The sequence below is a fragment of the Trematomus bernacchii genome, unplaced genomic scaffold (assembly GCF_902827165.1).
Source record: "Trematomus bernacchii unplaced genomic scaffold, fTreBer1.1, whole genome shotgun sequence".
NCBI classification, from domain to species: domain Eukaryota; kingdom Metazoa; phylum Chordata; class Actinopteri; order Perciformes; family Nototheniidae; genus Trematomus; species Trematomus bernacchii.
The window spans coordinates 125,099-152,088 of NW_022987624.1; the positions used below are offsets into that span (position 1 = coordinate 125,099).

At 40.7% G+C, this 26,990-nt stretch overlaps 2 protein-coding genes across 2 annotated transcripts in view; both read right to left on the reverse strand.

Moving 5' to 3' along the window:
• The window catches only part of LOC117484383 (dynein heavy chain domain-containing protein 1-like), a 125,061-nt gene extending 102,019 nt beyond the window's left edge, over positions 1-23,042 (reverse strand). The window contains 11 exon segments of the mRNA XM_034132840.1: positions 2,133-2,290; positions 2,998-3,241; positions 8,126-8,340; positions 8,700-8,799; positions 12,467-12,604; positions 13,105-13,359; positions 16,027-16,183; positions 16,319-16,429; positions 19,658-19,861; positions 22,202-22,390; positions 22,981-23,042. Coding sequence (XP_033988731.1) covers positions 2,133-2,290; positions 2,998-3,241; positions 8,126-8,340; positions 8,700-8,799; positions 12,467-12,604; positions 13,105-13,359; positions 16,027-16,183; positions 16,319-16,429; positions 19,658-19,861; positions 22,202-22,390; positions 22,981-23,042 — 1,833 coding nt within the window.
• LOC117484391 (extracellular serine/threonine protein kinase FAM20C-like) overlaps positions 1-26,990 on the reverse strand; it is a 157,727-nt gene that overhangs the window by 104,665 nt on the left and 26,072 nt on the right. Inside the window, exons 7-8 of the mRNA XM_034132851.1 lie at positions 26,011-26,191; positions 24,865-24,974 (exon numbers count right to left, since the gene is read on the reverse strand). Coding sequence (XP_033988742.1) covers positions 24,865-24,974; positions 26,011-26,191 — 291 coding nt within the window. The remainder of the gene's footprint in view (positions 1-24,864; positions 24,975-26,010; positions 26,192-26,990) is intronic.

Sequence of the window (26,990 nt, forward strand, 5' to 3'; positions counted from 1 at the left end):
CATGCCTGGCTCCTCCGGTTTGTATCCCGGTAGGTAAATAGGGACTGGTCATAAAGCACCGGGTGATTCCCTACCGCTCATTTCTCCTCCATGTTTTGGAATATGAGGAAATGACCTGCGGTATGTCTCTCCCAGCATACACGCGGTTTGATTGGCTAGCGCTTGAACTGTCAGATTTGCATACACGGGATTTGATTGGCTGACGCTTCCACCTCAGCTTCAAAAGTTGAACATTGCTCAACTTTGAATCCTGAAAATCCTGAAAATCTCCGCTCTGCTGCCCACAATGCAGTTCGGCGAAAAGTGAGGCAAAGTGACGTCACCCCATTCAAAGTGAATGGGCAGAAGCGTTCCAAGATTTTTAACGCTGCTGTGTGGACGGTCTGTAACTGTAAGCAAGACTGTGATTAAGAGGATGTTTGTTGTGAGATTACCCTTTATTAATCCTCAAGTTTCCCACTCTGTAGTTGTATACACACACAAATACACATGCACTTTTATAGAGGCACCAGAGTGAAGAGGTTGCAAGGTTGTAGTTGATCGGAACTTGAACCGGCGACCCTTCAGATCCGAAGCAAACTGAGTATAATAATCAGTCACATTTTTGGCAAAGAAATCACCATATGCATGAAATCTGAGAGAAAATGTTTAATATGTTTGCAATAGCAACAATGAGATCTGCGATTGCATTTATCAGAGTTACATCCAACAACATTGCAATATTTTGAGATGTCACAAACGCACAATCAATAAGGATTGACTGAGTCATTATTTGCATGTAAAATATGAATTAAAAGTCGCTACAGTATCACAAAACATAACATGGCAATATAATAGATAGAGTATATATGAAGAGGCTAAACAGTTGCAGTTATTGGTGACTTTCAGATCTCTTAGCTCAGGGGTCGGCAACCCGCGGCTCGAGAGCCCTCTGCTCTGGCTCCCTTGAGCTTAGACAAAAATAAGAAGGAAATCAAATAAAAGTATCGGAGGAACACAGGATTTAATTCTGCGTGGTTAGAGTTATCTGCTTTCAAGCAAACGATGCTGGCTTACCGGGATGTTTGATATGTTGAGAGAAGTTGTCAAAGGTGCTGCAGCCTTTACGTATCGAGGAGAAACACGGGAGAGGAAGACAGCTGACGATCTTCATCATAACTCAATCAGTTAACTCTCTTTAGGGTGCAGCTATAGGTTTGATTTATTTCAAAGTGGGCCCATTTTAATTATATTTGTTTTCCTTCAAATGTGTAGAGGACTCCCAAGTGCTGTGTTGATTCATTTTAAAGTAGGCCTGTGTATTTTTTTGTATTCTCCTTATAAGAGTTCTTTGTTTATTATTAGAGGTTAACGGTTTTATTACATTATAAAACCGTTAACCTCTAATAAGAAACAAAGAACTCTTATAAGGAGGATATAATAAATGCTATGATGTAACAATAAATACAACTTTATAAGCTATCAAGCTATCAAATATGTTTTGCGGCTCCAGACAAAAACAAGTGTTGGAAAAGGTAGCAAAATGGCTCTTTTGGTCAAAAAGGTTGCAGACCCCTGTCTTAGACCAATACATAATGTTGGGTAAAATACATTAGAGTTTCTTTCTCCCTGAAAAGTGTTTTTCTCAAAAACAAAGTGTTGGTTTTGGAATCAGAAATCATCAAATCTCTAATATCAGGTGGGTAAAATAATACCTTGCGCTAAAGAGTATTTAGTAATCCTTAAGTGTTGACATGTGGAGGTGAATGCGAGTCTCTACAGGAGAGGGTCAGGATAAGGTGAAATATAACCAAACTACAAACTCTCACTCTGACGTGATACTTTATTTTAAAACTGTTTGACAACCCATCATCTCAAAAGTTCAACTCCTGCAGTTACACAAGAAAGCACTAGTGTTTCTTTAAATACCACTTTAAAGACCTTACCTTTCATTCTGTGACGATGGATCTAAATTCAGAACACTTTAAAAAGACAGAGCCTTTTGGGATGAATAATTAAATGAAAGTGTGACTAAAAGAAGAGACTCAGAGGATCTGGAACTAGGCAAACTAAAGAGTTTCAAGGAATATTTCATCTCTTTTGCATAACTGGAAATCTGTTTTAACTATGTAAGTGTAAAGGGTGTTTTTTACCATGAGAGCGTATGTGGAGAGCTCCTGCAGGTCTCCTGGTTCTGTCCTGAGTCGAGCAGCATATCTCTGCAGGTCTGATGAGACGTTTTCAGAGAGAGTCTGGATCTGCTGCACCAGCTGCTGCTGCAGTTTCTCCTCGAGCAACCTCAGCTGTTGCTCTTAAAAAAACAGAAGGTATTCATTTAAAAGATATAGCTTACACATCATGGATACAGCATTAATACTGATACATCCATTAGCTGTCAGATCTTACCACATGGTCCTTATACATGTTTAATGTTCTATCATTTACCAATATTTCAATCTTTCATCAAAAATATAAACTTGGTGAGGGAAAATAAAAATTCTAAGAAAAAGTCTGATTCCTGAAAAAAGTCAAAATTATGAAAAATAGTCAAAAAATCATGAGAAAAGTCAAAATTCGAAGAAAAAAACATTATGAGAAAAAGTCTGATTTCTGAAAAAATGTCAAAATTGTGAGAAAAGTCAAAATTGTGAGAAAAAGTCTGATTCCTGAAAAAAGTCAAAATTATGAAAAATAGTCAAAAAATCATGAGAAAAGTCAAAATTCTAAGAAAAAAACATTATGAGAAAAAGTCTGATTTCTGAAAAAATGTCAAAATTGTGAGAAAAGTCAAAATTGTGAGAAAAGTCAAAATTGTGAGGGAAAGTCAAAATTCTAAGAAAAAGTCTAATATGTAAAAAAAGTCAAAATTCTAAGAAAAAGTCTGATTCCTGAACAAAGTCAAAATTATGAAAAATAGTCAAAAAATCATGAGAAAAGTCAAAATTCGAAGAAAAACTCAAAATTCGAAGAAAAACTCAAAATGGTTATGAGAGTGAAATCCCTTTATAGAGGACATACGGAGTGGCTCCTTGATGCGGCTGCACTGGATGTTGATCAGCTGGTTGGAGGTGGAGACAGAGGAGGGGACGCTGGAGAGTCTTTCTGTCAGGCAGCGGGTCTTCTCTATCAGATCCTGGTACTGTGAAGCAGGCTGATCCTTCAGGGAGGCCAGAGAGGAAATACTCCTTTCACTAATGAACACATTAATGTCCACCAACCAGGAGAAGCTCTCACACAGCTGCTGGATCTCTAGGTCTGCTTCCTGTCCACAGAACACAGAGGAGAACACATGAGCCAGTCAACAGGTTCATGTTAACTAACAACTCTTTAAGCGCATTTAAAATCAATCAAAGTTGACTAAAGTAATGAATTATAATCAAATAATCTTCTTGATGATTTTCTTGGTCAGAAAATAGTTTAAAATGATGAAAACATCCCAGTTTTCAACGTCCCCGGTACGCAAAAAACGCAACATCTTGCAAGAAACAGCGTCTGAGGGCTTCTTAACATTTAATAAACTATGAATGTGTCATATCCACTTAACGGGAAGAAACTCAGCTATCAGACAATATTAACAATTTTTTGCTAAACGAAACACAAGGGTAATAACAAAGGCTCTGAATTAGCCCTGAGCGAAAAAATGCTAACGCACCTAGCACAGAACTCACCCTATTACTTATCGTATGTTATGTTATGTCAATAACGGAGTGTTCATATAAAGCTGCTATGATAGCTTCCGGTTTTGGGCATTCTGGCTACGCATTCTGGCTATGCATCACTCATTCACCAATGGGTAATGTTTAGATGGATTTTAGGAACTTCCCCTTCGATTCTATTGGCTCTAACGGTTAAAAAGAGGTGTCAATCATCAAAATCGACCTAGGGGGGCCAGAGATATGGAAAATCCACCCAAATGACCCCAGAAGTGTTTTCTTTTTGCTAAACCTCTCTAAAAAGGTCAAATGTCACTTGTTTTGCATCAATCTTGATACAGGGTACTCATTATATGTTATAGTTTGGATTCCTAAAGCTTTTAGTCTACTAACCCATCATCCAAGGGTAGTTTTCACTATAAGTAATGTTTTTTTTTGGACGGACACTATAATTTACATTTTTTTACCATCTTCAATCTGAATTTACTTTAAAATATAAACATCTATATTGATTCTGACTTTTCTCCATCCAACTCACAGGTTTATCATTACTTTGAGAAAAAGGATTATTAATTTAACCCTTTTAGAAGAGAAGATATGGTCATTTGTTCTGGGAATGTCATTTTCGAGCCTGAGACCTGAAAAACAGGCTCAGGGCTTAACTGGTTATTTAGGGTTTCAAGTTATTTACTTTAAAGGTCACCTATTATGCAAAATGTCATATATTTTCTACATCAACATGTGTCTCCTCTTCTTCATGTCTCTTCTTCATCAACATGTGTCCCCTCTTCTTCATGTCTCTTCTACATCACCATGTGTCCCCTCTTCTTCATGTCTCTTCTACATCACCATGTGTCCCCTCTTCTTCATGTCTCTTCTTCATCAACATGTGTCCCCTCTTCTTCATGTCTCTTCTACATCAACATGTGTCCCCTCTTCTTCATGTCTCTTCTTCATCAACATGTGTCCCCTCTTCTTCATGTCTCTTCTACATCAACATGTGTCCCCTCTTCTTTATGTCTCTTCTACATCAACATGTGTCCCCTCTTCTTCATGTCTCTTCTACATCAACATGTGTCCCCTCTTCTTCATGTCTCTTCTACATCAACATGTGTCCCCTCTTCTTCATGTCTCTTCTACATCAACACGTGTCCCCTCTTCTTCATGTCTCTTCTACATCAACACGTGTCCCCTCTTCTTCATGTCTCTTCTACATCACCACGTGTCCCCTCTTCTTCATGTCTCTTCTTCATCAACATGTGTCCCCTCTTCTTCATGTCTCTTCTACATCAACATGTGTCGCCTCTTCTTCATGTCTCTTCTACATCACCACGTGTCCCCTCTTCTTCATGTCTCCTCTTCATCAACATGTGTCCCCTCTTCTTCATGTCTCTTCTACATCAACATGTGTCCCCTCTTCTTCATGTCTCTTCTACATCAACATGTGTCCCCTCTTCTTCATGTCTCTTCTTCATCAACATGTGTCCCCTCTTCTTCATGTCTCTTCTTCATCAACATGTGTCCCCTCTTCTTCATGTCTCTTCTACATCAACATGTGTCCCCTCTTCTTCATGTCTCTTCTTCATCAACATGTGTCCCCTCTTCTTCATGTCTCTTCTACATCAACATGTGTCCCCTCTTCTTCATGTCTCTTCTACATCAACATGTGTCCCCTCTTCTTCATGTCTCTTCTACATCACCATGTGTCCCCTCTTCTTCATGTCTCTTCTACATCAACATGTGTCCCCTCTTCTTCATGTCTCTTCTACATCAACATGTGTCCCCTCTTCTTCATGTCTCTTCTACATCACCATGTGTCCCCTCTTCTTCATGTCTCTTCTTCATCAACATGTGTCCCCTCTTCTTCATGTCTCTTCTACATCAACATGTGTCGCCTCTTCTTCATGTCTCTTCTACATCAACATGTGTCCCCTCTTCTTCATGTCTCTTCTACATCAACATGTGTCCCCTCTTCTTCATGTCTCCTCTTCATCAACATGTGTCCCCTCTTCTTCATGTCTCTTCTACATCAACATGTGTCCCCTCTTCTTCATGTCTCTTCTTCATCAACATGTGTCCCCTCTTCTTCATGTCTCTTCTACATCAACATGTGTCCCCTCTTCTTCATGTCTCTTCTACATCAACATGTGTCCCCTCTTCTTCATGTCTCTTCTACATCAACATGTGTCCCCTCTTCTTCATGTCTCTTCTACATCAACATGTGTCCCCTCTTCTTCATGTCTCTTCTTCATCAACATGTGTCCCCTCTTCTTCATGTCTCTTCTACATCAACATGTGTCCCCTCTTCTTCATGTCTCTTCTACATCAACATGTGTCCCCTCTTCTTCATGTCTCTTCTTCATCAACATGTGTCCCCTCTTCTTCATGTCTCTTCTTCATCAACATGTGTCCCCTCTGTGTAAAGAGACTCTGAAAGTTTCAGGAACAAAGATTCTCTCTCTTTTTGTCCTGATCCATTTATATAAAAACCTGTCTGAAAATGAGCTGATCAGATTTTGGCCACTTTATGATGTCATAACGATGTTTTGGCTTGTGTAACCATCAGAGCAGTGGTTCCCAACCTGTGGGCCGCGGCCCCCTAGTGGTCCGCCAAGGCATTGCAAGTGGGCCGCCAAATTATTATTATTATTTTTCTATTTTTTTGGTACAGGCTAAAGACACAAACATGGACATAACAATACCATATAGGAGATGACATTCCCATCTCAAACAAAAACAAAACAAAAACAGAAGAAATAAAGATACAGTCAGTAGGATCACTTAACATTTCACAAACAAAAATAGGTTGACAACCAAAAACACAACATGGCATATTTATAGTTCCTTTAATCCCACTCTTCGTTAGAGCTCATTATTTCACATTTCATGGCGTGTTCAGCCTTTGATTTTTTGTGGCAATAATTCTTTTCAAAATAAATTGTATTTTTAATCTACTTTTCAAACACCTTTAAATTAAGATTACTCCTTGATTGACTTTTAAAAATATGTATTTTAGCCAGAAGAATAGTTGTATTTATTAACTGTGTGCGGTCTTCATCTAAAAGCCCAAATAACAAATTAAAGGGTGTAAATGCCATTCAATATTTGCCGCCAAATAATTTGCAAAACATTATGATTTGTGTGGAAACATTTTCATTATTAAGATTTATTTTCATTTTAACCTCTTTTCCTTTCTCTTTCTTGATCCTCCTTAGCAACGGTCATTACAGTCCTTGACAGCAGTCTGTTCTACTGGATTAACAACGTGTCACATGTTCTGAATCGACCAATCAGAACTTTATTTAGCCTCCATATTGTTTATGGTTGAATGTGGGCCGCAAAAAGACATTTGATTGTTAAGTGGCCCCTGAGTTGAAAAAGGTTGGGAACCGCTGCATTAGCCAATCACCAACCAAGGTAACCCCCCCCCCCCACCTTATCACCTGACTCTCCTCCTAGAGCACCGTTAGGCGCTTTCACACCGGAGTACTTTTCCCAGGAATAGTTCCGATAGTTCCTGGGATTTTGCGTTCACACCAAAAAGATCTGGAACTAGAACTTTTTTTTTTGAGAACCTTTTCACCCCTTTTCAGTCCCTGCTAGAGAGCAAGGACTTTCCTGGGGAGGAAAAGGTTCCAATTTCTGATTGGCTGGGCGAATTGTGAAGCCGCCATTTTATTTGCTCACATTAGCATTATTAGCATTAGCCCAGCGCACCAACGGAGAGAGACTAACTTATGGCAATACAAAAAAAAACATGGGAGCAGTGGAGTGATGAGGAGGTGTTGGCGCTTCTGGCGATTTACTCGGAAGGCTTCAGCAGAAGCTGCTGGGAGTCCCAGCAGCTTCTACTGAAGCCAGTCCCCAACTCCGGGGACTTCCGGCCGGGGACTTCGGGTGGCAGTATACGCCGTGAAGTTGTTTGCGGCCTGCCAGTAAACCCAAAGCAGAAGAAGAAGAAGTGACGTCAGCGGCTCCCCCAGGGACTTATTCCGGTGTGAACGAGATTTACTAGAAAGTTCCAGGAAATAAAAGTTCCGGGAACTATTCCTGGGAAAAGTACTCCGGTGTGAAAGCGCCTAATGTGTTCTTTGTAACCAAATCTCTCTCAGAGGGGCGTGGGGAGTGGCTCCTTATTTTCATCTAAGGTAACAGACAGAGAATCAGCACTTTTGAAACAGGGCTGAAACAGAGGGGATTATGGGTAATGCTGCAATGATCTGTTTGGTGATTCAGCCAATCAGAGACAGGCTCTGTATATATCTGAGACCTGTGATATATTGATGAGAAACAGTATAATAGGGGACCTTTAAAATGTCCGTACCAGTTTTCAACGTCCAAGGCGATGTCTTTAAAGATCTAGAGTTTTAAGTTATTTACTTTAATATGATATAAACGGAGATAAGCAGAACATCTCAAGAGGCTGGACACCACCTCTTCTGACATTTCTGACATGACAGACATTTTGTCAGTATTAAAGTAGAATGTCTTGCCTGCATGACGCCGGCCTGCTCCTCCTCAGCTTGTGTTGTGAGGATGTGGATGTGGATCTGCTGCTGCAGCTGGCTCTGGGTGAGGGGGGGGAAGCAGCCGTGCAGCCGGCGGCCCTGCAGCAGCAGAGAGGTTCGCTTCTGCAGCTGCAGCCAGCGAGAGGACGCTTCTCTGTGCAACCTCCAGGAGCAACACTGTTCACCGCTGTTATCCTCCCCTGAGAACCACAACACAGGGAGACATGTTTAGAATCACATGCATGCATACAGCAACAGGAACTAGAGACGATGGGTGGGGTTAAGTCACTTTTTTATATGAATACTGCAGCTTTAGGTCAACCTCAAAATTCTGAAAAAATTTCAACATTTTGAGAAAAGTCAAAATTAGGAGGGAAAGCCTCAATTCTAAGAAAAAGTCTGATTTCTGAAAAAAAGTCCATATCATAAGAAAAATCTAAATGATAGACTTTGGGCGGGGTTAAGTCACTCTTTTATATGAATACTGCAGCTTGGGTCAAATGAAGTGAAATCCAAACAGTCACATTAAAAAAACTAGAATAAATGTCAGTGCTACTACCTGTGATATGATGCTCAATACATGTGAAGTCAGAGGGTGAATCCTGAGAGACATCAGAAGTGTTGCTGATCTCCAGGAAGAGTCCACAAGAAACACACATCTACCACAGAAGAAGAAGCAGAAGAAGAAGCAGAAGAAGAATTGCAACAGAACTGTTTGAATGAACATATGTTTGATAGGAAATGGTGTCTAAAAACATCATTAAGATGCAGTGTAGCTAAAGACAGATCTCCCCCTACTCAGGGCAGTTTCTTCCTATAGGCGGACTATTCAGATGCATAGGGCCCCCTGAGGGAAGATTACACAAATGAAGCCGCTGACGTCACTTCTTCCTCTGCTGCTTTGGGTTTACTGGCAGGCCGCAAACCACTTCACGGTGTATACTGCCACCCGAAGTCCCCGGCCGGAAGTAAATCGCTAGAACGCAGACACCTCCTCATTACTCCACCGCTCCCATGTTTTTTTTTGTGTTGCCATAAGTTATTCTCTCTCCGTTGGTGTGCGGGGCTAATGCTAATGCTAATAATGCTAATGCCAGCAAATACAATGGCAGCTTCGTGGTTTGCAATTCGCCCAGCCAATCAGAAATTGGTACTTTTTTCACCCAGGATAGTCCCACCTCTCTAGCAGGCACTAAACATGGGGGTAAAAGTTATCTGAACTAAGTTCTCTTTTTGGTGTGAACGCAAAATTCCAGGCACTAACGCAGGGGTGCCCATTACGTCGATCAACCGTTCGATCGCAAAGGTAGTGTGGGTAGATCGCATGGCATTGAAAAAAATATATATATATATTATTTTTTTTTTAAAGTTAGCCTATCATCCATCCTTACTATGGCATTTGCCACTTGATTGACGTACAGGTAAGCCAGTCTGAGTTGTATTGTGTCATACGGGTTCATGCAGTTATGAGGGGGCCTCACCTCCTCATCTGAAGCGCAAATGCAAGCACATTTTATCCGCCGTTTACTCCACTAGCACCCCCCCCCCCCGCGCGTTCGCGACACAGATTGGGCAGGGGCGGCCCTGTAGGTAGATCTTTTGGGCTTGGTCATTTTAAAAGTAGCTCCCAAGCTGAAAAAGTGTGGGCACCCCTGCACTAACGGAACTAAACGGGAAAAGTACGGGGAAAAGTACTCCGGTGTGAAAGCGCCTAATGTAGTTAAAAAACTGTAAAAACTAGGGCCCCCAAATAGCATCTTGCATAGGGCCCCCAAAAAGCTAGAAACGGCCCTGCCCCTACTGCAGATGAAACTTAGACCAAGGCTTTACATGTGTGCAAAAACCTGTATAACACACTACAGGAAAGACAACATCCCCCAAAACAGAAAAGGGACTCTTTAATGGTTTTTACTAATCAGTCTAGTCATTCTTCTAGTGCAAACATTTTAAGAAAGATAATATATTTTGCTCTCACTTTTGCAGGGATGCAAACTCATCAGGTATGAAAAAGGATCCGAGCCCCCCCACCCCACGGAATATCGGCTTTAAAATGAGGAATAACAGGATGTTAGCAGTCACAACAACTAAAGCAGTTAATAATAACAGAAACGCCAAAGAGTCACATCTAATAGAAATATATAAAAGCATTTATTTTAATTGTGTAGCAGTCAGTTTATAATTTTGGCAGCACTGTTGAGCATTTTGAAAATGTATTTTCATGCCTCTGTGCAAGGCTGTCTTTCTATCTTTATAGCCAGTGGTGTAAAGTAACTAAGTTCATAAACTCAAGTACTATACTTGGGTACAATTTTTAGATACTTGTACTTTATTTAAGTATTTCAATGTTTTGCTACTTTGTTCTTCTTCTCCTCTACAGTTCAGAGGTACATGGTGTACTTTTACTCCACTACATGTATTTAATACCTTTAGTTACTTCACAGATGTGGATGAATGATGTGAAATATAATCAAGTGTTAAATCAGACTTTAGTTCCACCTGGAGTAAATCCACAAGCTACCCTGCAGTATACAAAGTCATTCAAACTAGCTGCTAGTGATGTTACGTTCACGAACGATCCGATTCTTTTGAACGGCTCTTTGGTACGAACGAAGGGAACCGAGTCGTACTTGGTGAGAGCCGTTCTTTTTATCAATGGTTCACTGTCTGCCATAAATCCACTCGCCTTTACGGGAACTTGCTTTCCTGAATGCACATTTGCCGTAGATGATGGCATAACGCGTGCTGCTTGAGTAGTAGTTTGGCTGAGAGATGTAGCAAGTTATACATTTTTCTGTGAGAAAAAGTAGATTTCTGGCAATACAGTCAATCCTTATCCTGGTGATTATTTCGCAGATAAACCTATTAACCCCGCCCCCTTTAAAAAAACGGCTCTTTTCCTACACTCTGGTACTTCTACTTTTACTCAAGTGCAAGACCTGAGTACTTCTACTTTTACTCAAGTACAAGATCTGAGTACTTCAACTTTTACTCAAGTACAAGATCTGAGTACTTCTACTTTTACTCAAGTACAATATCTGAGTACTTCTACTTTTACTCAAGTACAAGATCTGAGTACTTCTACTTTTACTCAAGTACAAGATCTGAGTACTTCTACTTTTACTCAAGTACAAGATCTGAGTACTTCTACTTTTACTCAAGTACAAGATCTGAGTACTTCTACTTTTACTCAAGTACAAGATCTGAGTACTTCTACTTTTACTCAAGTACAATATCTGAGTACTTCTACTTTTACTCAAGTACAAGATCTGAGTACTTCTACTTTTACTCAAGTACAAGATCTGAGTACTTCAACTTTTACTCAAGTACAAGATCTGAGTACTTCTACTTTTACTCAAGTACAATATCTGAGTACTTCTACTTTTACTCAAGTACAAGATCTGAGTACTTCAACTTTTACTCAAGTACAATATCTGAGTACTTCAACTTTTACTCAAGTACAATATCTGAGTACTTCTACTTTTACTCAAGTACAAGACCTGAGTACTTCTACTTTTACTCAAGTACAATATCTGAGTACTTTGACTTTTACTCAAGTACAAGACCTGAGTACTTCTACTTTTACTAAAGTACCAGATCTGAGTACTTCTACTTTTACTCAAGTGCAAGATCTGAGTACTTCTACTTTTACTGAAGTACAAGATCTGAGTACTTCTACTTTTACTCAAGTACAAGATCTGAGTACTTCTACTTTTACTGAAGTACAATATCTGAGTACTTCTACTTTTACTAAAGTACCAGATCTGAGTACTTCTACTTTTACTCTAGTACAATATCTATACTTATACCACCTCCGTTTATAGCCTATGAAAAAACTATTAGAAAACGAAGGCTAAAGCTAACGTTAGCAGATCGTGACAATGTATGCTAGTTAGCTAGCTCAACGATTCATTAAATAATATTGCGACAGAAACACTTTTCAGTGCACATCACGCTCTGCTGCTCCGAACACCCCGTTCTAACCAGCGGTCCAGTCTGTGCCACAGTGACTCCGGACCGCACAGTTAATATTAACGAACGCACCGTAGGTAATGTAGCTGCTGGAGTTAGACCCTCATCACGGAGCAGCACAGTTCAGCCGACAGACAGGAAGACTCGAGCACACAGCTCGCGCTTCATTATAATATATAAAAAAATAACACCATGCGCATCATGATGGCACATAAAAAAGTCAAAATTCTAAGAAAAAAGTCAAAATGTATATGAGATGTAAATCCCTTTATAGAGGACATACGGAGTGGTTCTTTGATGCGGCTGCACTGGATGGATAATGCAGTTGTATTTCTAACAACACAAACTGTGATTTACCTGTATTACAGAGTCTTTTACAGTCAGTATGGCTCCGCTCACAGCTTCCTGCAGCAGATGTGTGGGGGGGTCCACCGTCAGCTGATCATCCCTGAGACTCAGCTCAGTGTGGAACAAACAGCCCTCACGTTCACCTCTCTAACACACAGAAACACACAAACAGCATTTCATTTATTGCATGATTACATGTTCATTCAATTCATCGTCTGCTGTTGTTTAGCAGGCGGTACCGAAGCATCAGGACTGAAACCACCAGACTCAGGGACAGTTTCATACCACAGGAAATAAGAACTGAACACCTGAACTTTTGAAAGAACATCCATAAACATTCATCTGTTCAAATGATGTATCTCATATATCATATTCCATTTACTTGTATATAGACTCTTCTTGCACTATTTCTGTTTTATTTGTCCTATGTATATGTTGCACTGTGGACATATCTACACTGTAGCTACTGAACAAATGACAATAAAGCCTTGAATTGAATTGAAATATTTAGTCTTTCTGATGCTTTCTTCATGATTCCATAGTAATAAAACGTGTTGTATCCATATCATTTGCTGGTGAAAGCTGAAAAGTGACAAAGGTATTCATTTGTAATTCAGTAAGAGCGGTTAATGCAGCCCCCCTCTCACCTTCAGGACCCTGCTGGTGAACTGAGTGAGGTCCTGAGTGATGAGAGAGACGATGCTCTGCACGGTGATGGTGTTGATGAGAGCAGAGAAGCTGCCCAGCCTCTGCAGGACGCTCTCAGACCTGCTGAGCTGTGAGAGAAGCTGCTGCTGGTGGAGCAGCTGGCGGTGCAGCGGCTCAACGCTTCTGCTCGGCTTCAGACTGAACTCCAGGTGCAGCTGCAGCTCCTGCTGAGTCCTGTAGCTGTGCTCCCTCACCTGCAGGAAGAAACAAGTTAGATTAGATCCTCCCTCACCTGAGGCCTGTACTACAAAGACGGATTTTCGCTTAGCGAGCTAACTTCAGGGTAAACTCTGAGTTTCCGGTCCTACGGCGCTGGTTCTCTTCTTACCGGGGTCGATCTCCATGGTAACTTATGCTGAACGGCTAACCTGCTCCGGAGCTAAGAGATCAACTCAGTGAAAGCACCGCCTGCTGACCAATCAGAGCTCAGTGTGCGGAGTTTAAAGTGATCAAGTCATAATACAGAAAAACTGCCGTTGCAGGAAAGACGGCCGGCAAAAATCACCGACTGTGTGAACGTGAAAATTAATAGAATATCCCCTCCCATCTTCAGAGCAATCTGACTATTATAACATTAGCGTTAAGAAAGCTTAATTAAATATCTACCACAACATAAGTAACCGGATCAGAGTAACATTACGTACAGTCCGCGGCACTGTGAGTGCAGACGGCGATGTGTCCCATTATCATTCATATCATATCACATCATAATGTATCATATATTTCCTTATCTGAGTCAGCTGAGCCGTATCTGGCCGTGCAACACTCACAGTGTCACATACTGTATGCAGAAGTATTATTTTAAGCAACACATTAAGTTGATGAAACACTCGAGTCAAATGTAATTAAAGTCAGATCGTGTCTTAGACGGGGCAGTGATATCATAAACCTGTTAATGTACGCATTCAAACACTTTTTCTGTTACCAGCTGTATTCACCTTGCAGCTGCAGCTATGTGGCTTTGATCCTGGATAAAGTGTTTAAGTCATGGATGTTTAAAGTTTAACTTCTTCATATGTCTAATATTATAGTTGACTTTTCATTCAGGAAGTATGACGCTGCGCTGCCAGTACGCTTGTCCATGTTTGTGATTGGTCGAATGCTCCAAATACCACCCCTTTCATGTGAACGCGCACCTAACTAGATAGGACACGGCTGGCTTGAGCGATCCACTTGATAACCAGCGTCATAGGACCGCTTACCCCTAGATTCCACCGGGTCCGTCTGCGGCGCGTTACGGGCGCGTTACGGGCGCGTTACGGGCGCGTTACGGGCGCGTTACGGGCGCGTTACGGGCGCGTTACGGCTGCGCCGCGGTGCTCACGGCGATCGCGGCCACTCTAGTCAATGGGTGTTATTCCACCACACGCGGCGCGTTACGGCTCAGAAGCGTCCCAGAAGCGGCTCGGCGCAGGGCTCCTCTAAAATTAGGATCGAATCCTATTTTTGTCGCGGAGCAGCCGTAAGGTAAGGTCGGGCAGGCAGGAAGTGGAACGTTCAGAGCATATATAGCATATATATATAGATATATACACACACACAAACTAATTTTGCAGACCCTATCCCTCCGTAGTCTTTCAAGTAGGAGGAGAAATGCCAGCGTTCTCCTCCGGTTTACAGGCACTGTGTAAATTATATATATAGAATAATTATGATGATGAATGCATTTTTTTACCACTAAAATACAGCAACACATCTTTGATGTCGTTTATAACTGGAATATTACAGGTATTATTAACTTTGTCTGTACAAAGTAGCCTGTCCAGGAAATATGCCCAAATCAACAAAAACTGCGAGCCGGCAGGCAAGACGCTCCGCTTCTGAAATGCTTCTGAAACGCGCCCGGTAGGGTATGACGCCGGAGGAGGCCGGACCAAAACGCGGCGCAGCCGTAACGCGGCGCAGACGGACCCGGTGGAATCTAGGGGTTAGCGAGAGCGCGTATGTTTTGGATTAGGCCAACCGGATAACTCAAACATATCCAGGTTATGTTGAACCGGCTTCGTCGTACAGGCCTCAGATGCATTTATTTTGTTATTGTCCATATGTTGCAAGTCTGTGATCAAAGATTCAAAATTGGCAGAAGACACTCAATATTGAATTTACATGTACACCCTTTAATATTCGAAGAGTTTGAAGAGAAGATAAAAAATAAATCAAAGGCTCAACACGCCATGAAATGTGAAATAATGAGCTCTAACGAAGAGTAAATAAGGAAAGGAACAATAAATATGCCATGTTGTGTTTTTGGTGGTTTTTGGTTGTCAACCTATTTTTGTTTGTGAAATGTTGAAGTGATCCAACTGACTGTATCTTTATTTCTTCTATTTTGTAAAAATTCGAAGAAAAAATCAGATTTCTGCAAAAAAGTAAAAATGATGGAAAAAAAGTCAGAATTCTGAGAAAAATGTATAAATTATGAGAAAAAGTCAACATTTTAAGAAAAAGTCAACATTTTAAGAAAAAAACTAAAAATTCTGAAAAGCAGTCAAAACTATAAGAAAAAGTCTGATTTCCAAAAAGTCAAAATTCTGAGAAGTCAAAGTTCTCTCAGAACAATTCCCAAATAAAAAATCACTGCTGAAAGTTACAAACAGTTGGTGAAGGAGGCTCAAAGCTGTATTACAGAAATATTCTTAAAAATACTTAATGCTCTCTGAAAAAAGCACATTTTCACACCAAAGCATGGGTCCTAAACCCAAAGCTTGACCTTAACTGCAGCTGATCTTTCAAAGCACAACCAGCTGTATGAAGCAGAACGTTATCTGGTGCATATAACATCAAGCTGCTGCCAGACTTGATAGATTACAAACTATTGTCAGCTATCAAAGCTGTTAGATTTTGAATGCACTTATTCCTACCTTATTTAGGATGGCAGCACGGTGCTGTGATAACTTCTCTAATATCTGCAGACACTCCTGACTCATGGTCATCAGAACATCCTTAAATTCCAGCAAAGTGAAAGATGTATTCTCCTCCTGAGGCAGCCAGTGGGTCCCTTTCACCTCCTCAATGGTTCTAGAGAAGATTTAGTGTCATGACCAGGTTATCTGAACAACCAGTGTTAAAGCTTATCACAGTATTGATGCACTTAAACAGAACGTTTTTATTATTAGTTATTAGTTATGTATTGGTCTGCACAGTGTGACTCACCTGTTGAACAGAAGAAGAGCATTTCTGAACTGAGGCACAGCGATAAGCAGAACATCTTGAAGATCCTTACACCTGCGCTGAAAGATGACTTTACGGACATTTCTCCGCCACCTGCAAAAGAAGCGTAGTGCCTCTACTTTAAAGAGTCCTCTCCTGCTGATGTTCAGGTGTATATCAGTATGTAGTGTCTCTACTTTAAAGAGTTCTCTCCTGCTGATGTTCAGGTGTATATCAGTATGTAGTGTCTCTACTTTAAAGAGTCCTCTCCTGCTGATATTCAGGTGTATATCAGTATGTAGTGTCTCTACTTTAAAGAGTCCACTCCTGCTGATGTTCAGGTGTATATCAGTATGTAGTGCCTCTACTTTAAAGAGTCCTCTCCTGCTGATGTTCAGGTGTATATCAGTGTGTAGTGTCTCTACTTTAAAGAGTCCTCTCCTGCTGATGTTCAGGTGTATATCAGTATGTAGTGTCTTTAAAGAGTCCTCACCTGCTGATGTTCAGGTGTATATCAGTATGTAGTGTCTCTACTTTAAAGAGTCCTCTCCTGCTGATGTTCAGGTGTATATCAGTATGTAGTGTCTCTACTTTAAAGAGTCCTCTCCTGCTGATGTTCAGGTGTATATCAGTATGTAGTGTCTCTACTTTAAAGAGTCCTCTCCTGCTGATGTTCAGGTGTATATCAGTATGTAGTGTCTCTACTTTAAAGAGTTCCTCCCTGCTGATGTTCAGGTGTATATCAGTATGTAGTGTCTCTACTTTAAAGAGTCCTCTCCTGCTGATGTTCAGGTGTATATCAGTATGTAAGTGTCTCTACTTTAAAGAGTCCTCTCCCTGCTGATGTTCAGGTGTATATCAGTATGTAGTGTCTCTACTTTAAAGAGTCCTCTCCTGCTGATGTTCAGGTGTATATCAGTATGTAGTGTCTCTACTTTAAAGAGTCCTCTCCTGCTGATGTTCAGGTGTATATCAGTATGTAGTGTCTCTACTTTAAAGAGTCCTCTCCTGCTGATGTTCAGGTTGTATATCAGTATGTAGTGTCTCTACTTTAAAGAGTCCTCTCCTGCTGATGTTCAGGTGTAATCAGTGTGTAAGTGTCTCTACTTTAAAGAGTCCTTCCTGCTGATGTTCAGGTGTATATCAGTATGTAGTGTCTCTACTTTAAAGAGTCCTCTCCGGCTGATGTTCAGGTGTATATCAGTATGTAGTGTCTCTACTTTAAAGAGTCCTCTCATGTTGATGTTCAGGTGTATATCAGTATGTAGTGTCTCTACTTTAAAGAGTCCTCTCCTGCTGATGTTCAGGTGTATATCAGTATGTAGTGTCTTTAAAGAGTCCTCACCTGCTGATGTTCAGGTGTATATCAGTATGTAGTGTCTCTAGCTTTAAAGAGTCCTCTCCTGCTGATGTTCAGGTGTATATCAGTATGTAGGTCTCTACTTTAAAGAGTCCTCTCCGGCTGATGTTCAGGTTGTATATCAGTATGTAGTGTCTCCGCTTAAAGAGTCCTCTCCTGCTGATGTTCAGGTGTATATCAGTATGTAGTGTCTCTACTTTAAAGAGTCCTCTCCTGCTGATGTTCAGGTGTATATCAGTATGTAGTGTCTCTACTTTAAAGAGTCCTCTCCTGCTGATGTTCAGGTGTATATCAGTATGTAGTGTCTCTACTTTAAAGAGTCCTCTCCTGCTGATGTTCAGGTGTATATCAGTATGTAGTGTCTCTACTTTAAAGAGTCCTCTCCTGCTGATGTTCAGGTGTATATCAGTATGTAGTGTCTCTACTTTAAAGAGTCCTCTCCTGCTGATGTTCAGGTGTATATCAGTATGTAGTGTCTCTACTTTAAAGAGTCCTCTCCTGCTGATGTTCAGGTGTATATCAGTATGTAGTGTCTCTACTTTAAAGAGTCCTCTCCTGCTGATGTTCAGGTGTATATCAGTATGTAGTGTCTCTACTTTAAAGAGTCCTCTCCTGCTGATGTTCAGGTGTATATCAGTATGTAGTGTCTCTACTTTAAAGAGTCCTCTCCTGCTGATGTTCAGGTGTATATCAGTATGTAGTGTCTCTACTTTAAAGAGTCCTCTCCTGCTGATGTTCAGGTGTATATCAGTATGTAGTGTCTCTACTTTAAAGAGTCCTCTCCTGCTGATGTTCAGGTGTATATCAGTATGTAGTGTCTCTACTTTAAAGAGTCCTCTCCTGCTGATGTTCAGGTGTATATCAGTATGTAGTATCTCTACTTTAAAGAGTCCTCTCCAGCTGATGTTCAGGTGTATATCAGTATGTAGTGTCTCTACTTTAAAGAGTCCTCTCCTGCTGATGTTCAGGTGTATATCAGTATGTAGTGCCTCTACTTTAAAGAGTCCTCTCCTGCTGATGTTCAGGTGTATATCAGTATGTAGTGTCTCTACTTTAAAGAGTCCTCTCCTGCTGATGTTCAGGTGTATATCAGTATGTAGTGTCTCTACTTTAAAGAGTCCTCTCCTGCTGATGTTCAGGTGTATATCAGTATGTAGTGTCTCTACTTTAAAGAGTCCTCTCCTGCTGATGTTCAGGTGTATATCAGTATGTAGTGTCTCTACTTTAAAGAGTCCTCTCCGGCTGATGTTCAGGTGTATATCAGTATGTAGTGTCTCTACTTTAAAGAGTCCTCTCCTGCTGATGTTCAGGTGTATATCAGTATGTAGTGTCTCTACTTTAAAGAGTCCTCTGCTGCTGATGTTCAGGTGTATATCAGTATGTAGTGTCTCTACTTTAAAGAGTCCTCTGCTGCTGATGTTCAGGTGTATATCAGTATGTAGTGTCTCTACTTTAAAGAGTCCTCTCCGGCTGATGTTCAGGTGTATATCAGTATGTAGTGTCTCTACTTTAAAGAGTCCTCTCCTGCTGATGTTCAGGTGTATATCAGTATGTAGTGTCTCTCCTTTAAAGAGTCCTCTGCTGCTGATGTTCAGGTGTATATCAGTATGTAGTGTCTCTACTTTAAAGAGTCCTCTCCTGCTGATGTTCAGGTGTATATCAGTATGTAGTGTCTCTACTTTAAAGAGTCCTCTCCTGCTGATGTTCAGGTGTATATCAGTATGTAGTGTCTCTCCTTTAAAGAGTCCTCTGCTGCTGATGTTCAGGTGTATATCAGTATGTAGTGTCTCTACTTTAAAGAGTCCTCTCCTGCTGATGTTCAGGTGTATATCACTATGTAGTGTCTCTACTTTAAAGAGTCCTCTCCTGCTGATGTTCAGGTGTATATCAGTATGTAGTGTCTCTACTTTAAAGAGTCCTCTCCTGCTGATGTTCAGGTGTATATGAGTATGTAGTGTCTCTACTTTAAAGAGTCCTCTGACCTGGTGAAAGCTCTCCTCAGTGTGAAGTCTCTGAAGAAGGGGATTTCCTGCACATCTCTCCACAGAACTGACTCTCTGAACCACTCTGACAGACTGAGCAGTCCTCCATATCCTCTTTGTGTCACATGAAGAACAGAGTGAGGAGAGAAGATGAAGTGTTCAGATCCCGCTGCACTGCAGGGCACCACCCGCAGGTCATAGGGTCTAAAGAAGGAGGAAACATTCAGATGTATTCATAGTTTAAACGCAAGAAACACCAGTTACATGTAGATGTTTTGGGCTGTTCAGCTTCCACTACATGTCTTCTTTCAGACTAGTGGAGAGAAAACACCTCAAATCCACATCCAGGAGTCTATTCCACTCTCTTTGTCTGTTTGTGTCTCGATATCCTGTTTCTACACACACACCATTCACACACTTCTTTGTTAGAGCACACAACCAAAAAGGAGCTAACTCCAAATTAAAGGATAAACCCGACAGTCAATCAAGAGAGCATTTATCAGTTCTATAACCTATTTAACTTTAAAGTCATATTTTAAAGGTCACCTATCATGCTATTTGTAGGTAATAGCATGATGGGTCTCAGATATATACAAATATATAAAAAACATGTCTCTGAAGTGTTTTGCTCCAAACACCAAACAGATCACCCATTCTAGCCATGCCTCATATCCCTCTATTTCACTTCCTGTTTCAAAAGGGCTGATTTGGGTATAAAGCTTTAAAAAGGAGGGGTCTGAGCTCATGCGGGACCCGGCAGCTACTGTCTAAACTAAATGCTGCCGTGATGAAACACCATATCATGGATTATCAAGGATTCTTTCTGAAACAGTATGGAGCTCAAAGGCTTTCTCTCTTGCCGGTTATACCACAAGGTGAGTTCCTTTTTATTTCCTGCTTCTTCACACACATGCTCTCCAGTACAGGTTAGCTCTGAGTGTTAGCGATGCTAATGTAAACACCGACCATATTACGTCCAAAACAGTCAGGCATTGTTTCTGATAGCAACGTTTCTGATAGAGCCGTGGGTCCACATTTCAGATATTACGTCATATCGGACGCAAATCTGGATCAGCTCTGTTGTTCCCCCGTTTTTAGAGATTTGGGTACGGAGGAAAAGAGAGAGGGTTTTATTTTCTGACGCTGCGTGAGTTCCCTGACACACCGGGGACACATATTTATGCATAAAAGACATAAAAAAGTGCATTTTGCATGATAGGTCCCCTTTAAATTTCAAAAATCACTGGTTTCAGCTTCTTCAATGTGCCGATTAAAGTTGAACAAATATCTGTGAGATTTGGATTGTTGGTTGGACAAAAGGAGACATTTGAAGACGTTAAAATTCCAGATTGTTTAACTTTTTTCTGACATTTTATTAACCCCACATCAGAGTATGACCGGTAAAATATGCTGAAGACCGGCAAATCCAAATCCCTCCGGTCAAAATAATTTCCCCTTAGCACAATACCGCATCAGTTGCGCCACTTATGTGACAGACAAGAAGAGTATGTGACAGACAAGAAGAGTATGTGACAGACAAGAAGAGTATGTGACAGACAAGAAGAGTCAATTATAATGTCTAACACTTAATGTGGAGAAAGAGATGTCCTGTATGGGTTGATTGTGCGTTGATCTGTTGGTAATGCCTCTGGGTTAGGGTGGGCATGTAAACAAATGCATAATGCTGCGCTATACTTTGTGGCCTCACCCGGTTGCATAGCAACGCTTATTGTTTAGGTGTCTTTTAATAAGCAGGTAGTCATATCATTAGCTAGAACTAGCTAGATCTGATCAATATGGACATAAACGCGAGTCTAATCTGACGGGAGAGAGAGATCAGCTGCTGCTGACAAGTCGACACGCAGCTCTGCATGATCACCTGCAGCGGTGAGCGGAGCAACAAACACACTTCAGGTTAGAACATCACACGTAGCTATTTTAATTACCTCTCAAACTACCTAAACTAGTTATAGATACGTTTAGTTTTACTGTCGGGTCACTCATTACTGATCCGCGAGCTGCATGATACTGACGGGCTGTCAGGAGAGGGAGAGAGCGCTCCGTTTATTATTCCCGTGTTTTAAGTTACTGTACACTTTTGAATAATGTAGTTAATCTATATTTTGTTTGTTTAATATCGAATCATATCAATTTGTTTCAAAGCTCAATAAATAACAAAGAAGACCTTTGACCGGCACTGTTCTTATTTTGTCCTGAAGATTTCAACTTTAACGGACATGTTGACCGGCAAAAAAATATTCTAACGGGAACTCTGCTCCACATGTCGTTACTGTCTCACTTTACTACAATCTAAAAGCCTCAATCTCAATGCTTATTATTTAGACACTCTTTATAACTACAAACATGCAGGAAATGGCTTCTTATGGCAGATGTTTCTAATGTATGCAGGGACACAAAGAGACTTCCTCTGTGGAAACCTTTGACTAATAAGTCAACAACATGAATATGAACCTGGCTCTATCACATGATCACATCTCTATAGGATTTCTATACAAACGTGTGCCAGATATCTGTTTGAGTTACCTGTAAGAGTCTCCCTCCACTTCCTTCAGGTAGAACAGCTCCAGCTCTCGTCTGCCTCTCCTCTCGGTGAACATTTGAAACACCTCTGTACCGCTGAGAGGATCTGGAGCTGGTTTCCCATTCTTCACAGCCGTTATCTTGTTATCCCTACATGTTGGGACTTTGATTGATTCAGCTTTCTCTGTGAGACTGAGACAATAAAACAGAGTGTAAACAAACAGAGTGTAAACAAACAGAGTGTATGTAACGCAGTGTGTCGAAGGCCTGCCATGACACACTTTGTCCAGTTACATACCGTTATTATTGGTGTGATAAAAGTATTGTATCTATAAAATAAATCAGCAAAATATGTAACATTAGATAAATAAGGAATCTGTCAAAGCTCTGGGAGGAAAGTGAGAAAAACATTTGGTGATCATTTTGAATATTGCACATTTCTGTATAATAATACCTCTTCTCCACAGCCCTCCACTTTAAAATAAATTATACTGTACATTGTCATATATTCACTGTACTACTTTTTTTTATGTTTCTTCTTTTGTTTAATGTGAAATTGTTTATAAAATATTTGCTTTTTATAACCTTTCTATTTGTTATCGTTATCCTACATAATTGCTTGTATATGTAAACCTTCCTGGCTATAAACCTGATTCTGAGAAAACTACAAATCAGACTCAAAATTCGGATCACCAGAATTATTATTTTGACTTGCCTCTCACAGATTTGTAGTAAAGACACTCATACCCAATGTTTGCATGAATGAATTCAAGTCTAAGTACCTGTGTGCTGTGCTCTCATCAGGAGCTCTGATGGGGATGTCGGCCCCCAGTGCTGAGGCCATCATTCGGGGTCCTTCGCTCCACTTTGTGTCCCCTCTGGCTCTCTGAGGTCCGACCTGTGCGATGAGGCGAGGGAGATCCATCACAGAGAGAGGTCTGTCAGAGGGGAGAGGGGGGAGGCTGAAGAGAGGCCTGGGCACTGAGAGAGGAGGGGGTTCAGGGGAGAGAGGAGGAAGAACAGTCCCCTTCTTCACCCTGGATCCAGACCTGGAGATGTGTTTGCTTTGAGAGGCTCCATCCGGGGATCTCTTCTCTGAGTTAGCTAACATGCTGCTCATCTCTCTGTGAACACCATCAGGAGGTTAGCTAATACAAACTGTGTGTTGGAGGTCTACATTTACTCTGGTATATCTGAAAGACAAATCAAAAAGGGAAATACATGAAGTGTGAATCATTGGCATGTAGGAACTATCCTGTGTCATGTTAACAAGCCACAAACCACATAGACAGAGATACAGATTTACATTAAGTTAGCTTTGTCTACATAGAACAAGTTATTTACTGTAACCAACAATTACTAAATTAAATAGCATCAAAACCCAATGATAAATGATTTGTGGTCTAAAAAAGCATGATATCAAAATGCTGCTTTAACAAATCCTTGGGATAAATCAAGTCTATCCATCTCTTATACAAATGCTGAACATATAACCACATTGGTGCCTTTTTCACTGCACAAAGAATACTTTGACTGTAGTACTTTGACTATATTTGACTACACAATGAATACTATACCTTAAGTACGTTCACTACATATTACTGTACAGCCAATACACTTCAAGTACTTTTACTACACAATGAATACTATACCTTAAGTACTTTCACTACATATTACTGTACAGCCAATACTTTTAGTTCAAGTACTTTTACTATATTTGACTACACAATGAATACTATACCTTAAGTACTTTCACTACATATTACTGTACAGCCAATACTTTTAGTTCAAGTACTTTTACTATATTTGACTACACAATGAATACTATACCTTAAGTACTTTCACTACATATTGCTGTACAGCCAATACTTTTACAACTACATTTACTTCAAGAACTTTAAATACATTTCACAGCAAAATGAGGACGTTTCATTTAAATATTCCACTTCAATTACATTGTATTTAAAATGAATAAATAAAGTTAGCTAACACTTTGTGGTAGCTAACGCCAGCTAGCTCTCCTAGCAGCAGTGAATCAGAGCCGTTACTCTCTCTCTCTGTTCCTCACCTGCTGTTTAAACACGGCTGAACTCCAGGTAACGTCTCCACGGTGGCAAGAAAACACTTAGTGGCGTTTCTAAAGTAAAAAAAAGTACTTTAAATCAGCTCTCTAGCTAACAGGAGGAGGACAACAAACTATCTTCAGACTTTCTTACCTGTCTGCCGTCAGGGAGTAGCCATGGAGACGGCGCGTTGCCATGGTAACTGTCAGTTAACTCCAGAAGTAAGGGAAGGTCACGTGGTTTTCAAACTGCTCATAATATTCGATTTACTGGAGTTTATTTATCCAGTGAAAGCCGGTAAGAGTCGGTAAGAGCCGGTAAGAGCCCGTAAGAACCCGGTAAGAGCCCGGTAAGAGTCGGTAAAACCACAGGAAAATCCAGTTAAACTGAAATCAGAGCAGTGCAGGAACTCCTCAAAGTATTTGTGTCAAAACTTCGTGTGTAAAAACTCTTAGAGGGCAAAGCGTAGTTTGAGTTTCTGAGGCACAAACATACATTTTAACATTTTTCATATTTTAAAGGTTTTGGCCATAGAAATTAATATGTGATTTAATATGAAGCCAACACCAATAAGGCGTTTAAAATGCTCTGATTGCTACGTACTCATCAGGAAGTCCAGAATCACCATATCCATGAAGTCCAGCAGCCTCGTGCCTTTGTTATATGGAGGGTTCTTTTTCACTGAGGAGCAGTAATCTGGGTCTGTCTCCCACCTGAACACACATCAATTCACTCAACACTGCATTTATTGTATATCTCGGCACTACAATACACACTTTTGAATGCATGAAAAAAGGCCTTAATCTCGTCAGTCAAAGTGTTTTCTATTTAATTTAACTGAAAAAGAAACCCTTACTTTACCAAGTCTCATTTTATGCAACACACATAGTTCAGATGCCAGAATGACATCTTATTTTGATCCATTTTAAACCCTTCTTTGGTCTCATATTTGGGCTTTAAGGTTTAGGGGAGGAGATATGTTGCTGCAAAAGGACATTTACATAAGCATTCATCTGTTTGCTAATTATTTATCTAACATATCATATTCCATTTACTTGTATATAGACTCTTCTTGCACTATTTCTATTTTTTATTTTGTATTTACTTGCACATCTCAAAACATTCTCTTGCACCATTTTATCTGTTATTATGTGTGTTATTTGTTTTATGTCCTATATTCATGCTGCACTGTTGGAGGAGCCTGTTGGCCACTTTATGATGTCATAACCAAGGTAACCCCCCCCCCCCCCTTATCACCTGAATCTCCTCCTAGAGCACCATTGTGTTCTTTTTAACCAAATCTCTCTCAGAGGGGCGTGGGGAGGGGCTCCTTATTTTCATCTGAAGTAACAGACAGAGAATCAGCACTTTGGAAACAGGGCTGAAACAGAGGGGATTGTGGGATGCTGCAATGATCTGTTTGGTGTTTCAGCCAATCAGAGACAGGTTCTGGATATATCTGAGACCTGTGATATATTGATGAGAAACAGTATAATAGGGGACCTTTAAACACGAGTATCTGTACTTCTACTTGAGTAAAGGATGTGTGTACTTTTGCCATCTCTGATAATGTGCACATGACAATAAAGCCTTGAATCTTGAATCTTAAGGGACTCCAGATGGCAAAAAAGTACTCAAAATGACCCCAAAGAGACAGAAAAGACCTACAAAGAAAATGTAATGAATTATTATTATTATTATTATTATTATTATTATTATTATTATTATTATTATTATTATAATGATTACTTGGCCTTCTTGATGCGGCTGTAGGAGCGTCTCCAGGGGGACCTCCAGGTGCGGCGGGGGGCCAGGGAGAGGTCGGGCAGCATGACCCCCAGAGAGGCCTCCATCAGGTGGGGCCGACCACACACTGCGTGCTCCGTGGAGCAATAGTACGAACACTGGCCGTAGAAACACACACTGCCCACTGGGGGGCGCCACAGGGGAACACAGGAGAGGAGAGAAGGAGAGAGAATAAGGAGAGCATTCACAGACACACTTTACATTACATTTAGCCAGGGTTCCAGCTATGTGGGAGCCAATGGGAGGAGAGAGTGGGCTGCTGCTGTGTGTGTGTGTGTGTGTGTGTGTGTGTGTGTGTGTGTGTGTGTGTGTGTGTGTGTGTGTGTGTGTGTGTGTGTGTGTGTGTGTGTGTGTGTGTGTGTGTGTGTGTGTGTGTGTGTGTGTGTGTGTGTGTGTGTGTGTGCGCTGGAACCCTGCATTTAGCTGACCCTTTTATCCAAAGTGACGTACAATAAGTGCAATAAACCATAAAGACTGAAACTCAGGACAACAACAACAGGAACAGCTGTTATATTTACTTAAAGTGGACTTATCATGCTATATTTAAATGATATATTGTAGGGCCATACCTATATAAGGTATATTTATACGTTTCTGTTTTCAAAATACCAAACAGATCATGCATTTTAGCCATGCCTCATTTCGCTCTATGTGCTGTTTGCTGTCTACGGGTCTGATTCTGCTGACCACGCCCCCCTGCAGGAGAGGGGAGACGTGCTCTGATCAGCTGCTGGGCTGTCAGAAGAGGGGGAGAAAAAGAGATCTCCGTCCTCCGTGTTTTATTATATAGAGTCGTTATTCATTTGTTTTAAAGCTCAATAAATAACAAAGAAGACCTTTGACCGGCACTTTTCTAATTTTAAACTTACACTTTTTAAGATTTAAACTTTAACGGACATCTTGACCGGCGAAACAAACTGAAA